The 15,021-nt window shown below is 45.9% G+C and overlaps 1 protein-coding gene across 13 annotated transcripts in view; it reads left to right on the top strand.

Moving 5' to 3' along the window:
- LOC118363609 (LIM and calponin homology domains-containing protein 1-like) overlaps positions 1-15,021 on the top strand; it is a 160,025-nt gene that overhangs the window by 85,841 nt on the left and 59,163 nt on the right. For 12 of the 13 annotated variants that reach the window (XM_052488438.1, XM_052488443.1, XM_052488439.1 and 9 more), the window contains one exon: positions 7,329-7,359. In XM_052488438.1, coding sequence (XP_052344398.1) covers positions 7,329-7,359 — 31 coding nt within the window. Of the gene's footprint in view, positions 1-7,328; positions 7,360-7,714; positions 8,134-15,021 lie in introns of those variants that run through there. The other variant, XM_052488447.1, reaches the window with a different exon arrangement.

Here is a 15,021-nt window from a genome sequence, read left to right as displayed (position 1 = left end):
ATGAGTATATGAGTATTATGTTGCCGACCAACAAACGTGTTCCTCAAGGTGGCACGACTTCCACCGAAGTCGGTTCCTCTCCTTCTTCAGGCGGCATTCTGCGGTCGGCGTCACCGGTCTTCTAGCCATCGTCGATCCACTTTTAATTTTCCATTTGTTTTGTCTTGTTTTCCCACACACCTGGTTTTCATTTCCATCATTTACAGTGCCTTGCGAAAGTATTCGGCCCCCTTGAACTTTGCGGCCTTTTGCCACATTTCAGGCTTCACACATAAAGATATAAAACTGTATTTTTTTGTGAAGAATCAACAACAAGTGTGACACAATCATGAAGTGGAACGGCATTTATTGGATATTTCAAACTTTTCTAACAAATCAAAAACTGAAAAATTGGGCGTGCAAAATTATTCAGCCCCCTTAAGTTAATACTTTGTAGCGCCACCTTTTGCTGCGATTACAGCTGTAAGTCGCTTGGGGTATGTCTCTATCAGTTTTGCACATCGAGAGACTGAAATTTTTTCCCATTCCTCCTTGCAAAACAGCTCGAGCTCTGTGAGGTTGGATGGAGAGCATTTGTGAAAAGCAGTTTTCAGTTCTTTCCACAGATTCTCGATTGGATTCAGGTCTGGACTTTGACTTGGCCATTCTAACACCTGGATATGTTTATTTTTTAACCATTCCATTGTAGATTTTGCTTTATGTTTTGGATCATTGTCTTGTTGGAAGACAAATCTCCATCCCAGTCTCAGGTCTTTTGCAGACTCCATCAGGTTTTCTTCCAGAATGGTCCTGTATTTGGCTCCACCATCTTCCCATCAATTTTAACCATCTTCCCTGTCCCTGCTGAAGAAAAGCAGGCCCAAACCATGAATCTGCCACCACCATGTTTGACAGTGGGGATGGTGTGTTCAGGGTGATGAGCTGTGTTGCTTTTACGCCAAACATAACGTTTTGCATTGTTGCCAAAATGTTCAATTTTGGTTTCATCTGACCAGAGCACCTTCTTCCACATGTTTGGTGTGTCTCCCAGGTGGCTTGTGGCAAACTTTAAACGACACTTTTTATGGATATCTTTAAGAAATGGCTTTCTTCTTGCCACTCTTCCATAAAGGCCAGATTTGTGCAATATACAACTGATTGTTGTCCTATGGACAGAGTCTCCCACCTCAGCTGTAGATCTCTGCAGTTCATCCAGAGTGATCATGGGCCTCTTGGCTGCATCTCTGATCAGTCTTCTCCTTGTATGAGCTGAAAGTTTAGAGGGACGGCCAGGTCTTGGTAGATTTGCAGTAGTCTGATACTCCTTCCATTTCAATATTATCGCTTGCACAGTGCTCCTTGGGATGTTTAAAGCTTGGGAAATCTTTTTGTATCCAAATCCGGCTATAAACTTCTTCACAACAGTATCTCGGACCTGCCTGGTGTGTTCCTTGTTCTTCATGATGCTCTCTGCGCTTTTAACGGACCTCTGAGACTATCACAGTGCAGGTGCATTTATACGGAGACTTGATTACACACAGGTGGATTGTATTTATCATCATTAGTCATTTAGGTCAACATTGGATCATTCAGAGATCCTCACTGAACTTCTGGAGAGAGTTTGCTGCACTGAAAGTAAAGGGGCTGAATAATTTTGCACGCCCAATTTGTCAGTTTTTGATTTGTTAAAAAAGTTTGAAATATCCAATAAATGTCATTCCACTTCATGATTGTGTCCCACTTGTTGTTGATTCTTCACAAAAAAATACAGTTTTATATCTTTATGTTTGAAGCATGAAATGTGGCAAAAGGTCGCAAAGTTCAAGGGGGCCGAATACTTTCGCAAGGCACTGTATTTTTGTGTATTTAACCCACTGTTCCCCCCATGTCTTTGTGTGGAATTGTTTGTTGTGCTTGTGCACATGTTTACTGGAGTTTACTGGAGTCAGCAGGAGCAGGTGCCCCTGGTATAGGGGTCGAGGAGCGCTTCCAGGAGCAAGCGGCGATGATCCACCATCTCGGCGCCACCATGGACTGCGTTGTCCAGACCATGGACTGCTGGGAGAGACAGGGAGTTCCGCCAGCGCCTCCACCAGCACAACCAAGGCCTCCACTACTCGCCCCCTCTTCACCCGGTTCCAGTGGGATTCTCGCCCTTCCCCGGGAGTATGACGGGACGGCTGCACGCTGCCAGGGTTTCCTATTGCAGCTAAAATTCTACCTGGCAACCGTCCACCTGGCTCCTTCGGGCCATGAGAGGGTGTCCGCCCTCGTCTCGTGCCTCTCAGGGAAAGCCCTGGAGTGGGCCAACGCTGTGTGGGGAGAAGGAGACGTGGAGCTTTCACCGCAGTCTTCAACCACCCGCCCGAGGGTAGAGGGGTGGGTGAACGTCTCTACCATCTGAGGCAGGGGACGAGGAGCGTCCAGGAGTTCGCCCTGGACTTTTGAACCCAGGCCGCCGGCACGGGATGGAGTGACGGGGCCCTGATCGACCACTATCGTTGCAGTTTGTGCGAGGACATCCGTCTGGAGTTGGCCTGCAAGGACACCACCCTCACCTTCGACCAGCTGGTGAACCTGTCCATTCGGTTGGATAACCTGCTGGCTACCCGTGGACGTCCAGAGCGGGGTCTGTTGGTTCCATTGCCCAGCACCACCGCACCAATGCCCATGGAGCTGGGAGGTGCTGTGGCCGCAGAGGTCACACTGCCGGTCGGTGCCGGGTTGGCTCCTCTGGGGATCGAGGCAGCAGGCAGGGCACTCTGGTGTCACTCCAGGGGAGCCAGCACCATTCTCATCCAGAGCCCTCTGTTTCAAACATATTTTTGTATGTCACTTTTCCTGAATTTTCCCCGCATTCCCAGCATAAGGCGCTCGTCGATTCAGGCGCGGCTGGGAATTTTATAGACAGATCGTTCGCCCATAGGTTAGAGATCCCCATTGTTTCCGTGGCTGTGCCCTCCCCGTTCACGCCTTAGACAGTCATTGATTAGGGAGGCCACCGCTCCCCTGGGCATGGTAACGCAGGGGGATCACAAGGAGAGAATCAGTCTCTTTCTTATTGACTCTCCTGCATTTCCCGTGGTGCTAGACCTACCCTGGTTAGCCTGTCATGACCCCACTGTTTCGTGACAACAGAGGGCTCTCACGGGGTGGTCGCGAGAGTGCTCGGGGAGATGTTTAGGGGTTCCCATTGGTGCTACTATGGTGGAAAGTCCAGAACAGGTTTACACCGTGTGCATCCCCCCTGAATATGCCGATTTGGCTATCGCCTTCTGTAAAAAGAAGGTGACTCAATTACCACCCCATCGACGGGGGATTGTGCGATAAATCTCCTGGTAGACGCTGCACTTCCCAGGAGTCACGTGTATCCCCTGTCACAGGCGGAGACGGAGGCTATGGAAACATATGTCTCCGAATCCCTGCGTCAGGGGTACATTCGATCCTCTTCACTTCACCCGCCTCCTCAAGTTTTTATTTTTTGTGAAGAAGAAGGAGGGAGGTCTGTGCTAGTGTATTGACTATCAAGCTCTTAACCAGATCACTGTGAGGTACAGTTACCTGCTACCACTCATAGCCACAGCGATTGAGTCAATGCACGGGGCGCCCTTCTTCACCAAACTAGATCTCAGGAGCGCTTACAGCCTGGTGGAAGTGGAAGATGGCTTTTAGTACTACCTCAGGGCATTATGAGTACCTCATCATGCCGTACGGGTTGATGAATGCTCCATCAGTCTTCCAAGCCTTTGTAGACAAGGTTTTCAGGGACCTGCACGGGCAGGGTGTAGTAGTGTATATTGACGACATTCTGATATACTCGAACATGTGTCCCTGGTGCGCAGGGTGCTTGGTCGTCTGTTGGAGCATGACCTGTATGTCAAGGCTAAGAAATCTCCTTCCTAGGGTACCGCATTTCCACCTCAGGGGTGGAGATGGAGAGTGACCGCATTTCAGCCGTGCGTAATTGGCCGACTCCCACCACAGTAAAGGAGGTGCAGCGGTTTCTAGGGTTTGCCAATTACTACCGGAGGTTTATCTGTGGTTTTAGTGGCTCCCATTACTTCACTGCTGAAGGGGGGACCGGTACGTTTGCAGTGGTCGGCTGAGGCAGACAGGGCTTTTGGTCCCCTGAGGGCTCTGTTTACCTCGGCTCCCGTGCTGGCCCATCCAGATCCCTCTTTTGCATTCATAGTGGAGGTGGATGTGTCCGAGGCTGGGATAGGAGCTGTGCTCTCTCAGCGCTCGGGTACGCCACCAAAACTCCGCCCCTGTACCTTCTTCTCGAGGAAGCTCAGCCCGGCGGAGCGAAACTATGACGTGGGGGACCGGGAGCTGTTGGCTGTCATCAAGGCTTTGAAGGCTTGGAGACATTGGCTTGAGGGGGCTAAACACCCTTTTCTCATCTGAACTGACCACTGCAATCTGGAGTACATCCGGGCTACGAGGAAGACTGAACCCTCGCCAGGCAAGGTGGGACATGTTTTTCATCCGTTTTGTTTTCACCCTTTCTTACAGACCAGGTTCCCAGAGCGCTAAGGCAGACGCACTGTCCCAGATGTATGACACAGAGGAGCGGCCCGTGGATCCCACTCCCATACTCCCACCTCCTGCCTGGAGGCGCCAGTAGTATGGGAGCTGGACACGGACATTGAGCAGGCGCTACGTGCAGGGTGCCTGAGGATATAGTATCTGATCGGGGTACACAGTTCACTTCGAGGGTCTGGAGGGCGTTCACGGAACATCTGGGGGTCTCGATCAGCCTTACCTCAGGTTTTCAACCCGAGAGTAACGGGCAGGTGGAGGGAGTTAACCTGGATGTGGGTAGGTTTCTGAGGTCTTATTGCCAGGACCGGCCAGGGGAGTGGGCGGCGTTCGTGCCCTGGGCAGAGATGGCCCAGAACTCGCTCCACAACTCCTCCACTAACCTCTCCCCCTTCCAGTGCGTAACTGGGGTATCAGCCGGTTCTGGCTCCTTGGCATCAGAGTCAGACCTAGGCTCCTGCGGTGGACGACTGGTTCCGGCACGTGGAGGAGACATGGGACGCCGCTCATGTTCACCTTCAGCACGCCATGCTGCGCCAGAAAGCCAGCGCAGACCGTCACCGCAGTGAGGCCCCGGTGTTCGCCCCGGGGGGCCGGGTCTGGCTCTCAACTCGAAACCTGCCCCTCCGCCTGCCCTTCCGGAAGATGGGTCCTCGGTTTGTGGGGTACCGTCACCACTTCCACCAAAGTCGGTTCCTCTCCTTGTTCGGGCGGCATTCAACGGTCGGCGTCACCGGCCTTCTAGCCATCGTCGATCCACTTTTCATTTTCCATTTGTTTTGTCTTATTTTCCTACACACCTGGTTTTCATGTCCCTCATTTATTCCTATGTATTTAACCCGCTGTTCCCCCCATGTCTTTGTGTGGAATTGTTTGTTGTAAGTGCTTGTGCATCAGTTTATTGGTGCACGTCGCGTTTTGTACCCATGTTGGTTATTTATTTATGCTGTTGGTTTTGCAATTAAACTGCTCCGGCTTTTACCTAGTTCTGCTCCCCTGCGTCTGACTTCCCTGCCACCAGTTACATACCCCTTACACAAGGGGAGGTCATGTAAAGACAAAAGGATCCCCTTTACCTGTCTCTCTATCAAATCGGCCAGAAATGGGAACAAACAGAATATCTTCCAAATATCTTGCAGTTGCTATAGAGCATTTCTTTTAATAATTGGAGAGATCTAGCTTTTGAACCCTGAATGAGAATCTGACAGGGCTAGGGGCTGCACAGAATACCTGATCGACAAATTACCTCCACATCAAAACAGCCAAGCCTGAACTGAGTCATATAGTATAAGGATTAGTGAATCTACATGATCCCATGGCACTTGTCTCAAGAGTATAGGGTTGTTATCATTGGTGTCTACCAAATCATCCTCAGCTTCCAATTGGCTCATTCAAGCCCTGTTCATGCCTAGTGGTTAGAGCGTTGGACGAGTAACCGGAAGGTTGCAAGTTCAAACCCCCGAGCTGACAAGGTACAAATCTGTCGTTCTGCCCCTGAACAGGCAGTTAACCCACTGTTCCTAGGCTGTCATTGCAAATAAGAATTTGTTCTTAACTGACTTGCCTAGTTAAATAAATAAAGGTAAAATAAATTTAAAAATTCCCCTGCAATTCTTCCCTAGGTCATTGAGGAGAATGTGTTCTCAGCCAACCTGGTAAAATAAGGGTTAGGTATGAACAAGCATATTGACATGTAACTCAATGGAAACTTTTCATTCCTCACATGATTAAACTTCCACCAACTAACGATCTGGACATGAGTCATTTGATTGACAGTTTCGTAATAATCCCTCTCATGTGGAAGTTAGCTGCATTAACACTCTTAACCTCTGGGTGACCTGTACAGATCATTACGACAAGGAACAGTGTGTGGGAGCTGAACAAGCCAACAAGGTTGACCTATGACCTCTGCTGACTAGTGTGTGAGTAAAGTATCAAGTGTAGCCTTAGATCAGCTCACCAACTACACACATGCATGTGTTCCTTCACAAATGTGCACTATACACACACAAACGGAGGCTCACGGTCACAGGCACACACACAAACTCATGCACTCACACTCACATGCTAGACAAACACAGAACCTGTAGATATAATTCAGTCTGTAACCATTCTGAAACTGACACATGGTTTAATGTTTATTTAGTTTGATGAAACATATGTTAGCGAGAGAAAGAAAGGCAAACCATCTGTGTGTCAGAAAATGAAAAAGAAATAATAATTGAATTTGTGTGGTTTGTGTGTGTGATTGAAAGGCACTCTGGCCTCTCCGCCTTTGCCCTGCTATTGCCTGGAGCCTCTTGAACACTGAAAAAACATCCAAACAACCTTGTGCTGCAGCAACAGCATCAGGCTGGAGAGTTTGGAGATCAAACACTATTATTTTTTCTCTTTCAACCACTCTCTCTCCCCTTGTCCCTCTCTACGTTCCCTCTTTCTCTCTCATTCTCTCTCTCTCTTTCTCTCTCTCTCTCTGTCTCTCTCTGTCTCTCTCGCATGCTCTTTCCCTCTGTCTCTCTGTTGCTCCTCCCTCTCTTTCTCCCTCCCCTCTCTCTCTTTCCCTGTCTTTCCCTTTCCCTCTATCTCTCTCTCCCACTTTCACTTTCTCCCTCCTTCTTCTCTCTCTACCTCTCTCTCAGCCCAGATGGGGCTTTCCACAACTGCATCTGTATGTCATTCCATACTGTAACTACAGAGTTGTTTTTATTGATTTATTTCTATGAGAGCGAAGAATGCAGCTCATTTGACAGCTCTCTAACCTGGAACCTACGATCATCCTCGTCTCACTCTCTCTCTCTTCCCGGCAGGGTTGCCGACTGCAGCAGGAAGCTGACAAATGTAAGTGTCACCTCCTATATTGTGTATTTTGTTTGTCCAGTAAATATATGTTTATGCTATGTACGCTCGTATGCGTGGGTTGGTCTCTCCCTGTCACTTTGTCTCTCTGCCTCTGTCTGTGTTCTCTCTATTTCTGTCATTCTTTATTTCTCTGTCGCTCCTTTCTCTTCATCATCAGTAAGGTATCCCTCTCCCTCAGTCAGTCCATCTCATTACCGCCTCTCTCTCTCTCTCTCTCAAACTCCCTCACTCTCTCACTCTCCATCTATCTCCTGTCTCTGCTGCTTTAAGAGGAGCTAGCGAGCTAGCATAGTGCTGTTGTCATTCTCTGCGGTGTGAGCAATGGGAGCTCTCTGCTTGACTTGGCTTGCTATAGTGTACTCTGTAGGCCATCTCCAGCTCTAGCTCCACAGCTGACCAAGCTGTTTTAGCTGTTTTAGCAGAGGGACATTGAAACGCTACATTAGACTCCGTCGGCACTGCATCAGAACATCCCATGAACTCACAACAGCTGTAGAGGGAGCTAGCCTGGTGCTGGTGTCGACTGTAGTCTTTTCGTTGTTGCAAACTGCAGCAGTAGTATTCAATTATTCATCTTTTTGCTCAGACTCCGAGCACCATCAGACTGAGAAGATGAGATAGGTGGAGAAGTATTTTTGGACTGTTTTGTAAACGCAGCTCGGACTCGGCTAGGAAAAGGGACTATCATGAGGGACTGGATGGAATTCTGCTGGCCTTATGCAATGTTAAACTGATGCATTCGTAAACAATAAGGTATCTATTTTGTTTATGTTGTAGGTATGTTTTATTGTAAATATTGTTTGGTGTTTTGGTTCTGTAGGTGTGGAACTGCTGCTGGGTGAAGTTGGTGTTTGTGCGTGCTTGTGCATGAGTGTGCTCATGCTCTTGTGTGTATGTGTGTGCGCTTGTGACACAGAGGTTATTTTCCCATCTGGAAAGAACACATTTTGTTGGGTCTAGTAAAGCATATCAGAGAAAACAAGCACTGTAAAAGCAGTGGTGGAAAAGTACCCAATTGTCATACTTGAGTTAAAGTAAAGTAAACTTAATAGAAAATGACTCAAGTAAAAGTGAAAGTCACACAGTAAAATACTACTTGAGTAAAAGTCTAAAATGAATTGGTTTAAAATATACTTAAGTATCAAAAGTAAATGTAATTGCTCAAATGTACTTAAAGTGCCTTTGGAAAGTATTCAGACCCCTTGACTTTTTCCACATTTTGTTTGGTTACAGCCATATTCTAACATTGATTAAAACATTCCCCCCTCATCAATCTACACACAATACCCCATAATGACAAAGTAAAAGCAGGTTAAGAATCTTTTGCTAACTTATAAAAAATAAATAAAAAACTGAAATATTACATTTACATAAGTATTCAGACCCTTTTCTCAGTAATTCGTTGATGCACCTTTTGCAGCCTCGAGTCTTCTTGGGTATGACGCTACAAGCTTGGCACACCTGTATTTGGGGAGTTTCTCCCAATTTTCTCTGCAGATCCTCTCAAGCTCTGTCAGGTTGGATGGGGAGTGTTGCTACATAGCTATTTTCAGGTCTCTCCAGAGATGTTTGATCGGGTTCAAGTCCGGGCTTAGCCTGGACCACTCAAGAACATTCAGAGACTTGTCCCGAAGCCACTCCTGCGTTATCCTTTTGGAAAGTGAACCTTCGCCCCAGTCAGGTCCTGAGTGCTCTGGATCAGGTTTTCATCAAGGAAAAAAGCTGAAGAACATACAGTACATCCAGGTACTTTCAGCAGGTGCTGGAGTTGTTGGCAAACTCATGGAAAACAGAAAGGAAAATGCCGCACACTGCTTCTCATTCTCCCAGATGATATTTATTTACAACATTTTGACCCTTAGGTCTTCATCAGGTATCCATATCCCAGGTGGAGGTGGAAGGTCCTATATATAGGAGCAGTACTCAGTGAAATCAATTCCTGAAACAGGAAGTAAAAAATGTATAACATAGTTTTCATCAAGGACCTCTCAGTACTTTGCTCCGTTCATCTTTGCCTCGATCCTGAATAGTCTCACAGTCCTTGACGCTGAAATACATCCCCACAGAATGATGCTGCCACCACCATGCTTCACCGTAGAGATGGTGCCAGGTTTCCTCCAGACGTGACGTTTGGCATTCAGGCCAGAGTTCAATCTTGGTTTCATCAGACCAGAGAATCTTGTTTCTCATGGTATGAGAGTCTTTAGGTGCTTTTTGGCAAACTCCAAGTGGGCTGTAATGTGCCTTTTACTGAGGAGTGGCTTCCGTCTGGCCACTCTACCATAAACTACTGATTGGTGGAGTGCTGCAGAGATGGTTATCCTTCTATAAGTTTCTCCCATCTCCACAGAGGACTCTAGAGCTCTGCCCGGGTGACCACCTGGTTCTTGGTCATCTCCCTGACCAAGGCCCTTCTCCCCCGATTGCCCAGTTAGGTTGGGCGGCCAGCTTTAGGATGAGTCTTAGTGGTTCCAAACTTCTTCCATTTATGAATGATTTTTTATTTTATTTTATTTTTTACCTTTATTTAACCAGGCAAGTCAGTTAAGAACATATTCTTATTTTCATGGAGGCTACTGTGTTCTTGGGATCTTCAGTGCTGTAGAAATGTTTTGGTACCCTTCTGTGCCTCGACACAATCCTGTGTCGGAGCTCTATGGGGAATTCCTTCGACCTCATGGCTTGGCTTTTGCTCTGACATGTACTGTCAACTGTGGGACCTTATATAGCCAGGTGTGTGCCTTTCCAAATGAAGTCCAATCAATTGAATTTACCACAGATGGACTCCAATCAAGTTGTAGAAACATCTCAAATAGTATCAATGGAAACAGGATGCACCTGAGCTCAATTTCTTGACTCATAGCAAAGGGTCTGAATACTTATGTGAGTATGGATGTATTGTGAGTAGATTACTGAGGAAATGTTATAATTTAATCCTTTTTTTATCGAATAAGGCTGTAATGTAACAACATTTGGAAAAATTCAAGGTGTCTGAATACATTCCAAAGGCACTATCAAAAGTACAATTTCCTTATATTAATCAAGCCATGTTCTTGTTTTTTTACATATTGATAAGTTGGACCATTTTCCTGTCCTGCTAGGCATTCGATATGTAACAAGTATTTTGGTGTGTCAGGGAAAATGTATAGAGGGCATTATTTTCTTTAGGAATGTACTGAAGTTAAAGTTGTCAAAAATATAAATAGTAAAGTACAGACACAAAAAAGAGAACTTAAGTAGTACTTGAAAGTATTTTTACTTAAGTACTTTACAACATTGCTGTAAAGTTAAGAGGAGACAGACAGACATAGAGAAAGAACTCATATGGCTTTAAAGGTCCATGCTACAATTTTTATCTCAATATCAATTTTTGGGTAACAATTAAGTACCTTTACTGTGATTGTTTTCAATTAAAATGTTCAAAAAGAAACAAAAACAGCTTCTTAGTAAAGGGCCATATTTCTCAGGTAATAATTTTGATCGGACTGTCTGAGAGTGGTCTGAGTGGGGAGGGGAAAAGTGAAAATGTGCTGTTATTGGCAGAAATGTTTGGAACTATTTTTCTTATTTGTATATAAACTAATTTACTGCATGGTGTTGTCACCATGCGAGCGACAACTCCATCCCACCAAAACAGGCTGAAATTTCAGGTGGTCTTTTCAAACAGCTCTTACACTAAAAGGTGATTATCATAATTTTCACAATTTCACAGTATTACTCCAATCTTATAGTGTGGAAATACAGTACATATACAGTACCAATCAATAGTTTGTACACACCTACTCATTCAAGAGTTTTTCTTTATTTTTACTATTTTCTACATTGTAAAAAAAATTGTGAAAACCTCAAAACTAGGAAATTACACATATGGAATCATGTAGTGTCCAAAAAAGTGTTAAACAAATCAACAAAAAAAGAAACGTCCTCTCACTGTCATCTGCGTTTATTTTCAGCAAACTTAACATGTGTAAATATTTGAATGAACATAACAAGATTCAACAACTGAGACATAAACTGAACAAGTTCCACAGACGTGACTAACAGAAATTGAATAGTGTGTCCCTGAACAAAAGGGGGTCAAAATCAAAAGTAACAGTCAGTATCTGGTGTGGCCACCAGCTGAATTAAGTACTGCAGTGCATCTCCTCCTCATGGACTGCACTGGATTTGCTAGTTCTTGCTGAGATGTTACTCCACTCTTCTACCAAGGCACCTGCAAGTTCCCGGAAATGTATGGGGGGAATGGCCCTAGCCCTCACCCTCCGATCCAATAGGTCCCAGACATGCTCAATGGATTTGAGTTCCGGGCTCTTCGCTGGCCATGGCAGAACACTGACATTCCTGTCTTGCAGGAGATCACGCACAGAACGAGCAGTATGGCGGTGGCATTGTCATGCTGGAGGGTCATGGCATGATGAGACTGCAGGAAGGGTACCACATGAGGGAGGAGGATGTCTTCCCTGTAACGCACAGCGTTGAGATTGTCTGCAATGACAACAAGCTCAGTCCGATCATGCTGTGACACAACGCCCCAGACCATAAAGGACCCTCCACCTCCAAATCGATCCCGCTCCAGAGTACTGGCCTCGATGTAACGCTCATTCCTTCGACGATAAACACGAATCTGACCATCACCCCTGGTGAGACAAACCATCGACTCGTCGTAGTTTCATCATAGCGCTTGGTGGTTTTTGTGACTGCACCTGAGGAAACTTTCAAAGTTCTAGAAATGTTCCGCGTTGACTGACCTTCATGTCTTAAAGTAATGATGGACTGTTATTTCTCTGCTTATTTGTGCTGTTCTTGCCATAATATGGACTTGGTCTTTTACCTAGTAGGGCTATCTTCTGTATACCTTGTCACAACACAACTGATTGGCTAAAACAAATTAAGAAGGAAAGAAATTACACAAATTAACTTTTAACAAGGCACACCTGTTATTTGAAAGGCATTCCAGGTGACTACCTCATGAAGCTGGTTGAGAGAATGCCAAGAGTGTGCAAAGCTATCATCAAGGCAAAGGGTGGCTACTTTGAAAAATCTTAAATATAAAATAAACTCAGCAAAAAAGAAACTTTTTCAGGACCCTGTCTTTCAAAAATAATTTGTAAAAATCCAAATAACTTCACAGATCTTCATTGTAAAGGGTTTAAACACTGTTTCCCATGCTTGTTCAATAAACCATAAAACAATTAATGAACATGCACCTGTGGAACGGTCATTAAGACTCTAACAGCTTACAGATGGTAGACAATTAAGGTCACAGTTATGAAAACTTTGGACACTAAAGAGGCCTTTCTACTGACTCTGAAAAACACCAACAGAAAGATGCCCAGGGTCCCTGCTCATCTGCGTGAACATGCCTTAGGCATGCTGCAAGGAGGCATGAGGACAGGACGGAGTGCTTATCGTCCTCGCTGTGGCATACGTCCTTGCAGGGACAGATACAGGATGGCAACAACAACTGCCCTGGTTACACCAGGAATGCACAATCCCTCCATCAATGCTCAGACTCTTCGCAATAGGCTGAGAGAGGCTGGACTGAAAGCTTGTATGCCTGTTTTAAGGCAGGTCCTTACCAGACATCACCAGCAACAACGTCGCCTATGGGCACAAACCCACTGTCGGTGGGTCAGACAGGACTGGCAAAAAGTGCTCTTCACTGACGAATCGCAGTTTTGTCTCACCAGTGGTGATGGTCGGATTCGCGTTTATCGTTGAAGGAATGAGTGTTACACCGAGGCCTGTACTCTGGAGAGAGATCGATTTGGAGGTGGAGGGGCCGTCATGGTCTGGGGCGATGTGTCACAGCATCATCGGACTGAGCTTGTTGTCATTGCAGGCAATCTCAACGCTGTACTTGGATGTGCACATTATGTGTGTGGTGTGTGAGGTATGCCTAGATTGTGTACATGTCTGAAAAGTGTGCTTCCAATGACTGTATGCCAAACATAAAAAACTCTAGATCCTTAGATTACATTGATATAGTAAAACAAAGCAGCCAATCAGTCAGATTTTTATTGGAACATCAAAGAGCCTGTGTGATCTCCATATGGCCACAGTAGCAAGCAATCAATCAATCAAATGTATTTATAAAGCCCTTTTTACATCAGCCGATGTCACAAAGTGCAATATAGAAACCCAGCCTAAAACCCCAAACAGCAAGCAATGCAGATGTAGAAGCACAGTGGCTTGGAAAAACTCCCTAGAATAGCAGGAACCTAGGAGGAAAGCTAGAGAGGAACCAGGCTCTGAGGGATGGCTAGTCCTCTTCTGGCTGAGATTATAACAATACATGGCCAAGATGTTCAAACGTTCATAGATAACCAACAGGGTCAAATAATAATAATAATAATAATAATAATCACAGTGGTTGTAGTGGGTGCAACAGGTCAACTGGCTTTTAAATGTCTGTTGGCTTTTCATAGCCGAGCATTCAGAGTTAGAGACAGCAGGTGCGGTAGAGAGAGAGAGAGAGAGAGAGAGTCAAAAACAGCAGGTCCGGTTCAAGGTAGCACGTCCAGTGAACAGGGGTAAGCAAGGAGTCATCAGGACAGGGAGTCCGGAGGCATGGTCCCAGGGCTCAGGTCCTCCAGTAGGGGAGGGAGAGGGTGAGGGAATTAGAGGGAGCATAATTCAATTCACACAGGACACCAGATATATATAACAGACTGACCCGACAGACATGGCCAAATCGCTTCGCATTCCTATGAAACTATGCAGTATTTAGTTTTTTTATGTGTTATTTCTTACATTGCTACCCCAGGAAATCTTAGGTTTTATTATATACAGTCGTGAGGAACGATTGGATATAAAAGCAACGTCAACTCACCAACATTACCACTAGGAATACGACTTTCCCGAAGCGGATCCTCTGTTTGATCCATCACGCAGGATAATGGATCGGATCCCAGCCGGCGACCCAAAACAACGGCGCCGCAGAAGGGGCAGACGGAGCGGTCTTCTGGTCAGGCTCCATAGACGGGCACATCACTCACCGCTCCCAAGCATACTACTCGCCAATGTCCAGTCTCTTGACAACAAGGTAGACGACATCCGAGCAAGGGTTGCCTACCAGAGAGACATCAGAGACTGTAACGTTCTTTGTTTCACGGAAACATGGCTCACTCGAAACACGCTATCGGAGTCGGTACAGCCATCTGGTTTATAGACAGAAACTAAAACAGGAAGCACCCGTGCTCAGGTCTGTTCAACGCTGGTCCGACCAATCGGGTTCCACGCTTCAAGATTGCTTCAATCACGTGGACTGGGATATGTTCCGCATAGCGTCGAACAACAACATTGATGATTCTGTGAGCGAGTTAATTAGCAAGTGAATCGGTGATGTTGTACCCACAGCGTCTATTGAAACATTTCCCAACCAGAAACTGTAGATTGATGGCAGCATTCGCGCAAAACTGAAAGCACGAACCACTGCTTTTAATCAGGGCAAGGTGACCGGAAACATGACCGAATACAAACAGTGTAGCTATTCCCTCCACAAGGCAATCAAACAAGCTAAGCGTCAGTATAGAGACAAAATAGAGTCACAATTCAACGGCTCAGACACGAGAGGTATGTGGTATGGTCTACAGTCAATCACAGGCTAATCGCAATCACACTGCACACTGCCCTAACCCA

Source organism: Oncorhynchus keta, chromosome 30 (assembly GCF_023373465.1).
Source record: "Oncorhynchus keta strain PuntledgeMale-10-30-2019 chromosome 30, Oket_V2, whole genome shotgun sequence".
Classification (NCBI taxonomy): domain Eukaryota; kingdom Metazoa; phylum Chordata; class Actinopteri; order Salmoniformes; family Salmonidae; genus Oncorhynchus; species Oncorhynchus keta.
This window is presented reverse-complemented; position numbering and strand designations above follow the sequence as displayed.